The sequence below is a fragment of the Suricata suricatta genome, chromosome 12 (assembly GCF_006229205.1).
Source record: "Suricata suricatta isolate VVHF042 chromosome 12, meerkat_22Aug2017_6uvM2_HiC, whole genome shotgun sequence".
In the NCBI taxonomy this organism is placed as follows: domain Eukaryota; kingdom Metazoa; phylum Chordata; class Mammalia; order Carnivora; family Herpestidae; genus Suricata; species Suricata suricatta.
Window position 1 is genome coordinate 535,671 of NC_043711.1, and position 15,120 is coordinate 550,790.

Sequence of the window (15,120 nt, forward strand, 5' to 3'; positions counted from 1 at the left end):
CCCCCCCCCCCCCCGGGGAGCCCACCCGCCCGCTCACCAGGCTCTCCAGCCGCTTGGCAACGATGGAGGCGAACCTTCGCTCCCCGGCCAGCTCTGAGATGAGGAAGACGTACTCGGGGGCCGACACCTGGTTGGACCTGTGGGTCCGGCCTGACGGCAGAGGAGGGCTCTCAGGGGCCACAGGCGGAGGGCCTGGGGCGGGGCGGCCTGGGGCGGGCGGCCTGGGGCGGGACTCACCGAACTGCTGGATGGCGCGGTCCGCACTCCAGGGCAGCTCCAGCGTCACGTGGACCCGGCGCCGCTGGTTCCGGACCCGGCGGTCTGCTTGCAGGGAGATGCCAGAGCTGGAGGCCTCGGAGATGACGGCCACGAGCTGGGGGACACGGATGGACAGTCAGAAACGTGCCCTGTGTGCCTCACGTGGTCGCTGTGGCCCATTTAAGGTGACCCGTGCAGAAGGGGTAGGAGTGTGTCTGTGGGGGAGCCCCCTGGGCCCGGCCTGCCCTGGCTAGCGCAGAGCGGCCCAGGCTGTTTTGGTGGAGGGCCTCACAGAGGCCCCTGGGCAGTGACAGTGACTGAAGGCTGGGACGGCCAGGGCCCCCCCCCCTCCCCCCTCCCCGCTCAGGCACACACGCACGCAGCCAGCGGGGGCTGTGCCGGTCTGTGGTCCTGGGGCACCACCCTCGTCATGCAGGGTCCTCAAATGGGGGGCCCTGTTGATATAACCCATCACCCTGGCCCCCCCGGGCCCTGCCCTCGTGCCCCACCTTCTCCCCGTTCATGAAGCGTTCCTTCTCCCTGAGGTTCACATGGTCAATGGAGAGGCCTTGCTCGGCCCGAGACTCGAAGGCCACTGTCCCGTCGGGCCTGGACACCACTCGGCCTTTCCTGCCAGTCATCTGGGGTGGGGAGGGGAGGGGGGCAATGGCAGTCAGCCGGTGAGGCCAGTGAGGCCATGGAGGGACTGGCCCCCCCGTGCCTGTCTCCCTGTCCTCGCACCTGGGCCCCCAGGGCTCCTGAGCGCCACCACGACAGAGCCTCTGACCCGGGCCCTGCTGCCCATGGGGCACACATCGGGATTTGCACTCCTTGGGGCCAAACCAGACCTGGGCTGTCACCTCACGGCCTTCCCCAGGAAAAGGTTCAGTCTGCAGGTGGGGAGAGGGCACGGGGACAAGCCTTGGGACCAAGGGCACATGGGGGCGTGTGGGAAGGTGGGTGCAGGGCCGGGCTGGAGAGCTGGGGACTGGGCAACAGTGGCTGGGGGAGGACAGTCCTCGGCCAGCCGGCCCGGCCCCCTGGGCTGCACACTGAATGCTGGGGCTGGGGTCCTCCCAGGGTCACCGTGCTGGGCGGAAACTCCGGGGTGACCACACGGGGGCCCCACAGGAGCTCACCTCAGCCACGTGCTCAGGGCCCCCCAGCTGGTCGATGAGCTCGTCCAGAGTGTTGACCGGCAGCTCCCGGCCCAGCGCCCGCACCTTGGCCAGCAGATCCTGTCTCAGCCGCTCCACGCGCTCCAGGACGCCGGGGCCGTGTGGGTCTCGCTGCAGGGGGCACAGGGGCCCTGCAGGGCCGGGGATCAGGGGGCCCAGCCAGCCCAGCTGCCCACGGCCCCACCTGAAGCAGTGAAGGGGTCCCTGGGGAGTGGGGCACGGCCAAGTGCACGGGATCTGGAATGTTCTTCCTCACCCCAGACGGCCGGTGTGGCCCCCTCTGCACCCCCCCATCCCCGCCAGCCGCGTGGCCCTGACGGTCCTCGGAGCCCCACCCCCCATCGGTCGGGCGGCGACGCCGGGCCTCACCGCGGTCATCGGCCGGCAGCCCAGCGGCGTCCAGGAGGACCACGTCGTCGTCCAGCACGGACTCCGGGGAGGAGTGGAAGTCACTGTCCAGGCCGGCGTCGGACTCGGTGCTGCTGTCATCACTGATGCGGATCACGCCGGCCACGTCGCACGCCAGCCTGGGCGCCTTGGCCCCGCGGCCCCGCGGCCGCCCTGCATAGGACGAACCAGGCTCTGGAGGCCCGCCTGCTCCTCCCTCCTGAGAGGGCCGGCTCTCGGCGACTTCCCTGGAGAGGAGGGGGCAGTCCGGGGCCACACCCACGTGCTGGGACACCAGTGGCCTGAGCCGCTCTCCTGAGCCCCGCCAGCCAGGGCGCGGTGTGAAAAGTCAGCTTTTCCATCCCGGCCTGCTCTCCCGACATTGCTGTTTGCTCTCGGGTGAGGCCTGGGGGGAGGCCAGCTGCCTGACCTCGCAGGCAACCTTGGTCCGAAGGATGCGCCCAGGCCCGGAGGGGGCGGGGCTGGGCGCCTCACATACACAGCCACAGTCGAGGATGCTCCAGGTCTGACTATGTGACCTCAGGTGAGTTGCTTGGCCTCTCTGAACCTCACTTCCCACGGCGAGCTGATGCTCAGCCTCCACCAGAAGGCAGCCCGTACGTAACCACCCTCCTGGGATGCCGTCCTGAGCCCCATCGTGGCCCGAGGCCAGCTCCGGGCTGGCTTCCACCTACGGAGCGGGAGGCTGCAGACCAGAATTTAGGCTCCCCCGTCCGAGGAGAGGTTCCAGGCCTGCAGGGGTCTGTCTCCAGCGCAGTGAGTGCAGCCTGGAGGCTGCCCGCCCCGCCCCCCGCCAGCCGGGCCTGCTCAGAGATGGGCCCTGGCTCTGGCACAAGCAGCGGGGAGGGGCTGGTGCCCGGACGGGAGCCAGTGCGGCGGAGGGGCGAGCATGGGAGGGCGGCCAGGGAGGCCTCAGCCGGGCTGTGCGCGGGGAGAGGTCAGAGGCTGGGGTGGGGGTGCTCACGTTTTCTCTTACTGCCTGCGCCTCTCTCTCGCTTTCTTTTGTTCGAAGGAAAGTGCTTCTGAATGAGTGACAAAAAGACACCCCTGAAACCAAGAAGGAAAATTATTCCCAGTACAAGAGGGACCACACCTGGAGGGCCTCCGGGAAGGGTGCCCAGGCTCTGGAAAAGGCAGGCAGGAGCGGGGAGGGAGGGTGTGAGGCCTACGGGGGAGCAGGGGAGGATGGGGGAGGGTACGACAACTGTGTGGGGGCAGGAGGAGGGTGTGAGGACTCGGGGGGATGAAGAAGGGTAAGAGGCCTGGGAGGATGGTGGGGGGTGCGGGGTGAGGACAGGCCCAGGGCATGGGGCCCTGAGTGGGGCTCCCTCCCCTGGCCCTCAAGGCTCACGGTAGTTTGGGCTGGTCCCTAAAATCTACACAGTCCTTGAAACACGCAGGGGATGGGCACCTGCCAGCCTTGTTCTGAACCCCGCCCCCCCGTCCCTCTGCTGGCGCCCTCTGAGCCCTGGGGTCACCCCCGGCTCAGCCTCCCGGCCCTTCATCTCAGAGGGCTGGGGCTGGTGTCTGAGCAGGTGCACACCGGGGCTCTCACGGCTGGGGTCACAGGGTACCAGCAGTCACATAGGGAGAACGGGAGGCGGGGGGGGCAGAGGGGACTGTCCCCCCCACCCCGGGGGCCTCCAGCATCACTCACTCAGCTGCGGAGACAAAGCAATCGAGCTGCCCATCCTTCTGGTCCAGCACCTCCCGGGTCCGGGCCTCACCCGTGGACTGCAGCCCGATGACCACACACTGGCGGGGAGGGGGGCGGTGGTGAGCTGGGCTTTGGGACCCCACCAGCCAGCCCCGGAACGTCCCGCCGGCCACCGGCTCACCTTGTCGCGGGCCAGCTCCTCCCGGGCCAGTTCCACCAGCCGGCGCACTTTGGCGGCGACGCACAGGTACTTGAAGAAGCGTTGGTGGGCCGACCAGAACTGGCCCCACAGGGACTTGCGGGACTCCAGGCCAAGCCAGTCGGCGGCCTGCTGGAACACGCCCAGGGCCTCGGCCCACTGCAAGGACACCCCGGCTGAGCCTGCTGCGGTGGCGCCACCCGGCCCGAATTGGTCACACAGGGCGAGGGGGTGGGAGCAGAGCAGCACAGAGGCGCTGCTGGTGCCAAACGGTGAGAAATGTGAAAAACCCAAAATGTGGGATTCTGGCGAGACCTCGGTGAAAACGGCAGACTCAGCACAGGAAGTGAGGGGACATGCTTTCACTGCCGGGTGGGGACACCTGCAGTGACTGCCATATGCACGCAGCCACTTGACTCCTGACCCGTCAGCCCAGGGCATCACTCTCGGGACCGTGTCTGGGGACGACTAGGGCCGTCAGGACTGGGGACCCCGTCGAGTGGGTGGGGCCGGGGATGCAGCGCCCGGGACGCCCCAGTGAGCGCTGCTGTGGGACGGGGCAGGGGCAGGCGGCCCGACGCTCGGGCTGGTCCTGCGTGGCGAGGTTGCGCCGCGGGAACAGGGGCCCGCCCCCCACAGGAGTGGCAACGAAGATGAGGCCAGGCCACAGGCATGGACACGTGGACACCGACGGTGGCCACGAGGTCTGGGGGCCGCGAGCCCCCGCTAGAGCCACAAGAGAACCGGCGGCAGAAGCGAGTCCCTGAGCAAACAGCAGACGGGCCGCCCCTGTGGCCCCCCTGGGCACAGCGGCTGACGAGGACATGCGCACGGCCTCCGCGCGGTCAGAGACCCCGGCCCCTGCTCACCAGCAGGGCCGCGCGGTTGTAGACCCGCTCGAAGGCTGGGGTCAGTGGGATCTCCTCGATGCGGAAGGTGACGCCAGCGAAGCTGAGCTGGCGTGCGATGTACATGCCGCTGACCTTCATGTCCATGGCCACGATCTCCATGGCGCCCACGCCCCTGTGGACAAGGACAGGCTGCCACTGAGCAACAGGCAACTCGGGGAGGGGCTGACACTGGGAGCTGAGCCCCGGAGAGTGAGGAAGGGCCGAGCACGCAGAGAGCAGAGGCAAAGGCCCTGTGCTCTCATCTGCCTGGGCCCCGAGGTGTGGGGTGGGGGCAGGGAAAGTGGGGGGGCGGGCTTCTTTTCCTCGAGTGATGGGAAGCACCAGGCAGTCAGGAAGGAGCTTTCTGGTGCCTCTGGTCGCTGGCTGGGGGCCCAGGCCAGGGTGCGGGGCAGGCATGCCTGACGCGGGGCCCTGGGGTGTGAGAAGCGGCGGCCCCCGTGGGCCCCTCACCAGGCCCCATCCCGGGAGGGAAGGGCACCCACCTCTTCTCGATAGCATGCAGAAACTCCTCAAAGGTCCGGAAGGGCGTGCCGTCGCCCCAGATGCCCAGGCGGCTCATGTAGATCATGTTCCGGGGCTCAGAGGCACCTGGATTGCGGGAGCTGTCGTCAACTCCCCCAACCTGGCAAGGTCAGGGACCTTGGACGCCCCAGGAATGGCAGCCTGAGACTCACAGCCAGGGGTGCTGAGCAGCTAGATACCGGTGGCAGAGGGAGCCCCTAAGCGGCCTGGTGTCTGCCCAGGGGGAGCAAGCCTCGCCTCTGGACCAGTGCTCCCAGGGTCCCCCCGCGGCACTGCGCCCCCTCACGCGCCCCCCCACCACACGCCCACCTGTGGCGCTGGCGTAGACCACCCTGGCCAGGGGCAGCTTGTTCTGCAGGTCCAGGACGGCCTTGCCCATCTTCGTGGAGCTGGCGTTCTTGGCTTTGTGGCACTCGTCAAACACGATCTGGTGCGGGCAGGGGTTAAGGACCGCACTGGGAGGCGGATGGCCCCAGGGCCACCCCATTCTGCCGGGAGCTCGGGGAGCTGCCTGGGGGGTGTGCCGCCTCAGGGAGGGAGCGTGGGAATGTCACCGCCAGGGCGAGTGGGAAACAACCTCAGGCCCCCTCGAGACTGGAGACGCACACTTGCCGTGTAGACAGCACACAGACACACAGACACTCGTGCCAAGGGGCACGGAGAAACGGGGGTCTCTGAGGAAGAGGGCTCGGCGGGGAGCAGGCAGGCGTCCCGACCAGCTGTGACAGGTCCCCTGGCAGGGCCGGGGGGAGGCCCGAGGGTCTCTGCCTAACTCCTCACAGATGCTGAAGACATTCAGCAGACAGAGCACAGGGGAAGTTCTTTGTACTTCCAGAAGGAAGAAATAGTTACAGGCAAGTATGCACAGCACAAAGGTGTTTTACACACAAGGTGCGTTTCTATACACACACACACACACACACACACTCGGGCACGTATGCGCCTCATGTAAAGCCCGCCACAGGCTCTGGCAGGAGCGAGACGGAGGAACAGGGCTGCGGAGGCGAGCACAGAGCACCAGGCCGGCGGGCCGTCACTGCCCGGCAGGCCCAGGGCCCCGGGGCCGGGGCTGCACGCGGGACGTGTTCTGTAGGGCAGCTAGCATCCGACGCCAGAAAACCCCAGCACTCGCCCAGCTGAGCAGAAAGGACACACGGGGCCAATGTCCCTCTTCCTATCTGTGACTGGGACCAGGAGTGAGAAGGACTTTTGGAGAGACCCAGGTGGCCTTTGGGCTGGTCACCCCACTTCTGGGAATGGGCCCGAGGAGAGTGAGAAGGGGTACCCTGGCCGGGCCCACTCAGGGCCGTTGAGGACCCGGAGAGAGACACTGGAAGCCACCTCCAGGCCCCTGAGACAGGGCGGCATGAATGTGTTCTGCAAACGTGCCCAGGCTCAGGCAGGGCGCACGGGGACCGGGACAAGCCCTGGGGACGTGCACAGGAAGATGAGCGTCCTTCAGTGGGGGCCGGGCCCGCGGTGCTCAACACCGGGCAGGCTCCCCTGCTGGATGGAGCCCGGGGACCTTCCAGAGGTAAGAGTGCAGAATCCGGGGAAAAACTGGGGCCCCCACCCGGCACCTCGCTGGGGGGACAGGGAGTGCACTGGAAGTGCTGACGCCGGATGTATGTGATTCAACAGTGGTCCACACACGACCCACACCGACTGCCCTGATCCTGCCTCTACTGGTCTCCATGCTGCTTTTCCATAGTCTGGGAGAAGAACAAAACAAAGCTACCTAGATTTCAAGGAAGGAGAGAAAAGTGGAGACTTCTCCAATCCCGGGACTCCCTGCCACAGTCGGGAATACGGGTGTGGATGCCCACTGGCCGACCGAGGGACCGGGCAGTCACCGGAGCTCCTCGGTCCCGGCAGCTGTCCTCCACCTGGCCCAGCCTGGCCCGCCCACCTCCACGGAGTCCACAACCAACTGGGAGGGAAGAAGGTGAGGAAGAGGAGGGGGAGGAAGGGGAGAGGGAGGAAGGGAAGCAAGGAGGAGGAGAGGGAGGAAGAGGAGGCAGAAGAGCATGGAGAAGGGCAGTAGGAAGAGGAGCAGAAGAAAAGGAGGAGGCAGAGGGTGGAGAGGAGGGAGGAGGGAAGGGAGGGAGGAGGGGGAAGAGGAGGAGGAGAGGGAGGAGGGAGAGGAGGAGGGAGGAGCAGGAGGAGGAGGAGGGAAGGGAGGGAGGAGGGGTAGAGGAGGGAGGGAGGGGAGGGAGGGGAGGAGAGAGGTAGAGGAAGGAAGCACCCTCTGCCCCATTCCTTGGCCACAGGCACCTTCCCGCCCTCGGGGCCCCTCTGCACCCTCGCGCCTGTGGTCAGGGGTCCAGCTCGCTGGGGCCCCGACGCTGAGCCAGACCGCAAGAGGTCAAGAGCGGTCACTGAGGGCGAGCCTCCTGCTGGGAATCCCCTCCCCCGCGGCCTGGCGGGCATCCAGATCCAGGGGCCCCGGTGAGGTCCTGCGAGGCCCCGCCCCCGGCCCCGCCAGTCCAGGATACGACTCCGTCGAAGGCCTCCCCACACCACTCCAAGATCTGGCGGATGCGCGTGCGGTGCTGCCCGCCGGCCTGGCTCTCCCCGATCAGGGCAGAGTAGGTGGCGAAGAGGACGCCCTCTGAGGTAGTGTTGTCGCCGTACTTGATCTGGGGAAGAGGGGCGGGCGTCGGAGTGCAGCCGGGCTCACTCCCGACCCCGCCGGAGGAAGGGGCGGCCTCACCCACCTTGCTCAACGCGTGCACCGTGATGCCTGGGGCATCGATGTCCCGAAGGTCGCGCTCCGCGTCATACTTGAGATCGTTGGAGACGCTGAACCTAGGGGTGCGGGCCGGTGGGTGCCATGGCGCCCCTACCCTCCCTGCCCACCTGCGCGGGGGGGGGGGGGGGCACACACTCACCACAGGGACTTCTTCCGGCCCCGCAGGTAATTCTCCAGGATGATGCCCGCCACCGTGCGCCCTTTGCCAACGCCCGCGCCGTCGCCGATGAGGAAACCGGCCCGCTGCCCACTGGGGAGCAGGACCTCGTGTTGCTGCGGGCCGAGGGATGGCGGTCAGGGACTGGCAGGAGGGCCCCGCGCGGGCCGTGGGTCGGGTGGGAGACCCGAGGATACCTGGCAGGCGTAGGTGATGGCCTCCAGCTGCAGGGCGGACAGGGCCCCGCTGTCAGAAGCGGGCAAGGCGAGGGTGTAGGTGATGTCTGGCGGAGGGACACTGGACAGCGTGCTGGTCTCCACCACTCGGTCCGGGTGCTGCTTCCCAATCTTGGCTGCGGAGGAACAGCCAGGGATAGGTCGGGGGCGTGGTCGGGGTCTCAGGGTTGGCTGCAAGGATCCAGGATGGGGGAGGCGCTCCCAGAAGACAGAGGGGCAGGGGGAGGGGTGGGGCAGGGGACCCATCGAGCTTTGCACTAGGAGCTTTGCACAAAGGCTGTGGGAAGGAAGGCGGGCTCTTCGGGGTACCCTCCTCTGTGCTGTCTCAAGCTTTGTGCCAAGTGGGGATGACAGACGTGCCCCCAAGGCCAGACCACAGTTCCCCAGCCCCTCCAGAGAGCCGGAGCTGCCCGCGCCCCCACCCGGCAGGCTGGGGCTTCGTGCAGGGCAGGGCACTCACATTTGGAGGGCACGTAGTCGGCGTAGGTCTCCGTGTGGCCCAGCTCCTCCCCCTCATCCTCCTCCGCATCCTCCTCCTCCTCAGGCTGATTCTGAGACTGAAAGTCAGTGCCAGAGCTGTCGTCAGGGCTGGATGGCCCTGTCCTGCCCAGCACGGCCAGGCTTCCCCCAAGGGACAGCCAGTCCAGTGAAAAGGAGGGGTGGGGAGGGGCCCGCCCAATCCAAGTACAGTGCCTCCAAAAGGCCTGTTTCCCCATCTGTAAAATGGGCAGATCTTGCTTCCAAACAGATACCTCTGAGTGCTCTAGTCCCTACACGAGGTGGGCAGGGCTGGGGAGGAGGCCTGGCTCACCTGGTAGCTGACGAGGAGTGGGGTGCTGGAGAGAGAGGACACGGGGTCCTCACCGCCCGTCCACGGCCCACTGGGCAGGAGCAGCTGGAGGGGAGAGTGGCCATGAGCTTGCAGACCAGACCTGGGGAGGAAGCACCCCCACGGGCTCCCTGGCCTGGTCTCCAGGGTGGGGGGGGGTCCCCGGTGCATGGCCAGCTGCCTGCCCCCTGGTTCATTTGAGCAACAGGCTATAATTCCCGTCACACAGATAGAGCAAGGACATGTCCCATGTCCCAGACCACAGGCACACCCTGGGGAGACGGATCACCGGAGTCTGGTCCAAGGGGACCAAGAAGCTGGTAGGCAATGCTGGTGCCTCCATGCGGGGGGGTGTCTATCAGCCATGGGGAGCATGAAGTCCACCTGGGATCAGAACTCAGGTGGCGCCAGGGAGCCTGGGTGGTGCAGTCGGCTAAGCATCTGACTCTTGGTTTCGGCTCAGGTCCCGATCTCACTGCTCAGGAGAGCCGGCGCAGCGACTCAGCCCTGCTCTCCGCCCCTCCCCCACCGCCCCTCGGGCTCTCTCTCAAAAATAAACTTAAAAAAAAAAACAAAAACAAAAAGAATTCATTGGCGTCCAGAGTCCACAGATGGGTCAGGACAGGAGACCCAAGGGGTCGAGGGCCATGTCACACCTGGCCCTCTAACTGCCCGCCCTCGGGGAGGGGTAACACCGTGTGTGGACAATCACACCGAGACCTGGGGGAGGGGCCTGACTTCTCTGCCCCCAGGACACAGAGTGAGAGCAGGCACGGTCTGTGCGATTCCGGAACAGGCTGACTGTTAAAAACATCACAGTACAGGACCAGCCTGAGGACAGCTGAAGAACAGGACAGAGATGAAAAATCCTTTCTGGACCCCGTCCCCCCTGGGACCCCCCCACCCCACGGCTGGTGACTAGGAGCGCCACGTGTCCATTCCTGAGCACATGTGGAGCTTGGGTGTCCTCTAGTCTCCGGGATGACACGGGTCCCCGAGGGATTTGGTTGCATGATACCCCCCTTGATTTTTACAACCCCCACTGTTTCTAAAGAAGAAAATGTAATGAAAGCAAGAGGCCAGGAGGCCAGAAACCTTTCCTCAATCCCCGTCCCCTTCTTTTGAGTGAACATAAGCAAACAGCGGGCCTGGGCTCCTGGAAGGCCGAGTTAGGCTGGTGGGCCGGCGAGCAGCAGGGTGTGGGCGCCGGCGCTGCCCTCCGCTGCCCACTTCAGCCACCGAGCCTCACGCTCTCCCCCAGGCGCTGGGGGCTGCTCGGGAGTCCTTCGGCCAGACACGGGAGGGGCCTGGATCGCCACCCTGGCTGTCAAGAGCGGGGGCCGTGCCAGCCTGCCTTGAGCACTTCCGGTCCCTCTGTGGGCCCCACGCCGGGCCCCGGACACTGCCTGTAGAGCAGGGCTCCCTGGGCTCCCCCAGCTGCTGGACGGAAGGGGCTACACCTCCTCGGGCCCGTGTGGCCCCCATCCACGGTCCCAATGCCACCCTGTCAGCCTGAACGAACGTTCTGGCTCCTCAAACCTAGAGGCTTCTCTCCCAGCAGACAAGCCTAGAGGGGCCTGGACGGGGCGAGGGTGCCCGAAGGCCGGCATTAGACCTAGTCTCCCTCACTAATGCGGCCCGGGCCCCAGGGACGAGCTGGGGTCTGGGCCTGGTGTGCGCGGAGGCCCTGCTCGCCTCCGGTGACCCCCCCACCGGGCCTCATCTTCCCCACCCATCAGCGCCCCGCAGAGGCAGCCTCACAGCCGCCAATCCAGCACTTGACCCCTGGCAGAAAGCTGGCGAGGGCACCCCTCCAGGGCCTCCAGGCCTCACCCAGGGTCCCCGGGGGCAGAAGCACCGGAGTGAGAAGCTCCTCGGTCATCTGGAGGAGCCCGCGTCTGAGGCAGAGCGGAGCGGGGACACTGAGCCGGCGGGGGGCAGCGGGATGGCGCCCTCTCACAGAAGGTCCCACCCCAGCCTAAGCGTTTTCTGGGCCGTGCGGGAAACACGAGGACCCCTGACCTGTGACGTCCGTGCTGTCTGTGAACAAGGCGGACCTGCCCCCAGCCTGCGGACGGGCCCCTGGGGGGGGGGCGGGGCGGGGCTGACCTTGTCCTGGGCGGAGGGGCCGGTGCTCACATCCCAGATGGTGGGCACCTGGCTGAGGCTATCGGCCGGCAGGAAATCGGGCGTGTCCGCGATGTCTGAGAGGGAGTCCACGGACGAGGAGAAGATGGAGGCGTTGGAGAGGTCATCGAGGTACGTGGAATCCTGCAAGATGAGCAGGGTGGGGAAGCAGCCCGTGCGCCCAGGCGGGGGCGGACACGCAACGGACATGCGTGCTGCAAACAGCAGCGAGGCGCCCGCACCTGCCGCCCAGCGGGGGGACCCTGAACACACGACGCTCCGGGAGGGAACCAGACACGAGAGGTCACGTGGGGTGTGAGTCCACGTGGGTGACTATCCGGAACAGGCTCGTCCACGGACGAGAGGGGGCTCGTGGGGGCTGGGGAGGGGGTGGGGATGATGGCCGATGGGGACGGGGCTGTGCTTGGAGAGATGGAACGTTCTGGAATTAGGCGACACTGGGTGCATGTGACACCAGTACACGGATGTCAGGGCGCAGAGAGCCCCACACCTTCAAGTGGGTGGATGGTGTGCAGTACACGTTACACATAATTTAGAAACCTAAGTTTAAAGAAAGTCCCACCCAATGCAAGGCGTTCCCACGCTGCCCTCCCTCCCACCTCTGGGTCACAGGCACGGAGAGCCTGTGTGTCTAGAAACTCGGAGACCAGCCCCCAAGGGCTCCTGGGGTAGCCCCGCAGAGCCCCCTGCTGGGTTCTGGTGCATATACCCCCAACCACCAGGAGGGGGCAGTAGGTGTCCAGTTTTGCACACGGGGTGGGGGTGGGGGCCTGAAGCTGGGGAGGGCAGGTCTCTTCCCCATCCCTGAGCCCTTGAAGGCCCCGGTCAGGGGGTGGGAGTACAGCTCTCAGTGACTCCTCATGGGGAGGGAGCCCCACGGACCTGCCCAGACGAGGCCCGTCTAGCAGACCTCCACGACAGAGGGCCAGGTCATGCCGTCTCAGGTCAGTGGGGGCATTTCATGAGCAGGGCAGAGGCCGGTGGGGCTGGATGAGGCTGTGTGGAGGAGCAGTGGAGGCCCCAGCCCTGGGGGGTGGGATGCCAGTGCACTAGGCCCTGGGGGAAGGCGAGGCAGCCAGGCAGGGCTGGCCAGTGGGCGTCTTGGGCTCTGGGGACGGAGGAGATGTGTGGGCCTGAGCCCGCCCGGGTGCGGCTGGCTCAGGCCCCAGGACCACCTCCGAACTGGCTCCTGGCGGGGAAGGCAGCATACCTGAGAACAGGCCCCTGACCCCGGCCGTGCCCCTGCCCTGCTCTACTGTGAGGGCTGTGTTTCTGGGGCCCCTCCCATTAGTCCCTGTTGGAATCAAAACCCTACTCCTGGGGGGAGGGGTGGTCTCTAAGTGGTAACATCCAGCTTCCCCAGGCCTCTGTGCTCAGAAGCCAGAGCATACACAGCCCCAGGGAGATGCAGGCTCCGGCCTGTTGTGCCAGAAGGACAGCAGGGCCCCTTGGGAGGGGTGGGCAGGGATGGGGTCAGGCCTCCTTGAGGGTGCCCAGAGGCAGGAGCCTCTCTCCCAGATGGGGTTGATCCCAGGGCCAGGCCGGGACCACCCGTGCCCATGTCAGCTGGTGTCAGGCTGGGTGCCTTGATCGGATGCCACCCTGAGGCACCCTGGTGGCAGATGACATATGGGAAGCCAGAGGGGCTGCGACTCGCTCCCACCCCTGGGCGGCACCAACCCCAGACCCATGGGAGGTGGACCCCAGCGGCAGCTGGCAGCCTGGACAAGTCTGGGCGAGGAGGCAGACGGCTCTGGCAGGGCCGGCTCAGGCAGGCGGTGGCCCGGGGAACGTCTGTAAAAGTCCACAGCTCTGGGACAGAGGCGGGAAACCCCGGGCCCCCAGTGGGATCCTGACACTCGGGACGCCCATTGCCCTCACGTGAGAGCCTCATAGCCCACCAGGCCACAGCAGCCATCCGTGGGTCGGGGGAGGACTGAGGTGGCAGCGTGGGGCCTGGCCTGGCTGCCCACGAGGGCCTCCTAGTGACTCCGCCCCATCCCGGGGTCAGAGTCTGGCACATGACGCTGGGGAAGGCTGGGCCACAGTGGCTGGAGGCCGGCTCCCTGTGAGCCACAGGGAGCGCGCCCCTGTGGGCTGCCTGGAGGGGGTCTGGGTGGAGGCTGAGGTGGCCGTGTGTCTTTGCTAAAATCTCTCTGGGACCCCATCTAAGGGTGGCCTTCCCGGATGGCACCACCAAAGCTGGGTCAGAGTGTCAACAGCCCCGGAGCCCATCAGGCCAGCAGCCCCAAGGGGCCCTGAGAGGTGGCCCGGCAGCAGGGTGGGCAGGAGCCACGAGGAGGTGGTGCTCAGGGGGACCATACCCTTCTGCGTGGGCTGCACGCAGCGGCCCCTGCCCACCACCAGCACCCCCGGCTGGGAGACCAGGGTCACCGTCCGCAGTGAGGGGCCTCGTGGGCAGCGGGGGGCCCGAGGGGACAGCATAAGCAAGACACTCCCCTCAGAGCCGCCGTGGGACGAACCCGGGGAGGGGGGCATCCCGCAGGAGCCCTGTCCCGAGCTCCTCCCCACGGCCCAGGGCGGCCACGCGAGGAAAGGCGGAGAAAGCATCTCAGCCCAGTGGGGCCTAAGGAGAGTGAGATCGGAATTCACGCGGGTTGGCGACGGGGTCCGGGGACAGAGGACGCGGGAGGCCGAGGGTCTTTGGTTAATGAGGATGCACAGGCACCTGCCTGTCCACCGACAGGCGAGCTGGGCCTAGGCGAGGTGGGAGCAGGGGCCGGGGGTCCGTGGGGACCGTACCATCTTCGATGACTGTGCGCGTCACGCTGCTCCGAGATAAAGGGTACTTAAAAAGTGGGGATGGAGGGCATCTGGGTGGCTCAGGCGACTGAGCCAATGACTCCTGATTTCAGCTCACGTCAGGATCCCAGGGTCGAGGGTCCCAGTGAGCCCCACGGAGCGAGCGAGTGACCGGCTCAGTGTGAAGGCTGCCCCCCAGCTCTCCCTCCCTCTGCCCTATCCCCTGCTCATTCTCCTGCTCGCTCTTAAAAAAAAGAAGTGGGGACGCGGCCCTCAGCAGCTCTCCCCTCGACGCCTGGGTCAAACAGAGGTAGGGCCTCAAGCAGGGCACCCAAGGTCTCTCCCAGCTCCGCCCCTCCAAGGAGTGGGCGGCGGGATGGGGCAGGAGCTGACCGCGCCCAGGTGAGCAGCTGGCCCAGGGGTCCCCCTGTCAGGACCTGACGCCCGGCAGCCACCAAGCAGACCTCCAAGATGACCGAAACCCAAACTAACCCCCCATGGGCACCCCACAACGCGCCTGCCCTCCGACCCTAGGCTCCCACCTGGTCCAGTCTGCTGCTTCGGTGGGGTGGGAGCAAGCTGGTGCCCCTGACAGACTGGGGGGTCAGTTGCTGTGGTTACGGTCTCTCAGCATTTTGGGGTTCCCTGTACCAGGCGAAGACCTGGTGGGACCCGTCCACTCTGGCCACGGACCGCTGGGTGGGGACACGATGGCCCCCACCCCAGGCAGCTCTGAGCCTTCCCTGGGGTGGGGGCTGCATGCTGCATGCACTCTGACCCCAGAAACGCCCTGCACAGACAGGCTCCTCTCCGCCTGGACCCCTGGGGAGCTGGAGGAGGGACTGAAGGACCGGGCTCTCCCACCCGAGTGTGTGCGGCACTCCGCCAGCTCTGTCCCCGGGCGCCCCAGACACTGACAAGGTCCGGCACTGAGCCCTCCTCCGGGCGGCCGGGCGCACCTGCGCACCAGCGCGCCCGGCTCCGAGAACGCGGGCGGCCGCCTTCCCCGCCCAGGGCCCCGCGGGTTACCTTGTCCAGAGCCGCGAGGTGCAGCCAGAGCCGCAGCTGGGACATGGCGCGGCCGCGGCGGGTCCGGGACGGC

At 66.9% G+C, this 15,120-nt stretch overlaps 2 protein-coding genes across 2 annotated transcripts in view; one reads left to right on the forward strand and one right to left on the reverse strand.

Annotated features, from left to right (window-relative positions):
- SBNO2 (strawberry notch homolog 2) overlaps positions 1 to 15,120 on the reverse strand; it is a 32,330-nt gene that overhangs the window by 3,526 nt on the left and 13,684 nt on the right. Inside the window, exons 4-21 of the mRNA XM_029916348.1 lie at positions 11,217 to 11,378; positions 9,090 to 9,173; positions 8,739 to 8,835; positions 8,240 to 8,394; positions 8,025 to 8,158; positions 7,851 to 7,941; positions 7,629 to 7,772; positions 5,443 to 5,560; positions 5,094 to 5,199; positions 4,570 to 4,723; positions 3,683 to 3,859; positions 3,502 to 3,599; positions 2,809 to 2,891; positions 1,806 to 1,997; positions 1,398 to 1,567; positions 768 to 899; positions 238 to 373; positions 38 to 150 (exon numbers count right to left, since the gene is read on the reverse strand). Of these exons, the coding sequence (XP_029772208.1) occupies positions 38 to 150; positions 238 to 373; positions 768 to 899; positions 1,398 to 1,567; positions 1,806 to 1,997; positions 2,809 to 2,891; positions 3,502 to 3,599; positions 3,683 to 3,859; positions 4,570 to 4,723; positions 5,094 to 5,199; positions 5,443 to 5,560; positions 7,629 to 7,772; positions 7,851 to 7,941; positions 8,025 to 8,158; positions 8,240 to 8,394; positions 8,739 to 8,835; positions 9,090 to 9,173; positions 11,217 to 11,378 (2,346 nt within the window). The remainder of the gene's footprint in view (positions 1 to 37; positions 151 to 237; positions 374 to 767; positions 900 to 1,397; positions 1,568 to 1,805; positions 1,998 to 2,808; positions 2,892 to 3,501; positions 3,600 to 3,682; positions 3,860 to 4,569; positions 4,724 to 5,093; positions 5,200 to 5,442; positions 5,561 to 7,628; positions 7,773 to 7,850; positions 7,942 to 8,024; positions 8,159 to 8,239; positions 8,395 to 8,738; positions 8,836 to 9,089; positions 9,174 to 11,216; positions 11,379 to 15,120) is intronic.
- Positions 6,710 to 7,747, forward strand: LOC115275192. Its single transcript, XM_029918830.1, has 2 exons — positions 6,710 to 7,078; positions 7,404 to 7,747. Exons 1-2 carry the CDS (start codon positions 6,952 to 6,954, stop codon positions 7,583 to 7,585), a joined length of 309 nt encoding a protein of 102 aa, XP_029774690.1. The 5' UTR covers positions 6,710 to 6,951; the 3' UTR covers positions 7,586 to 7,747.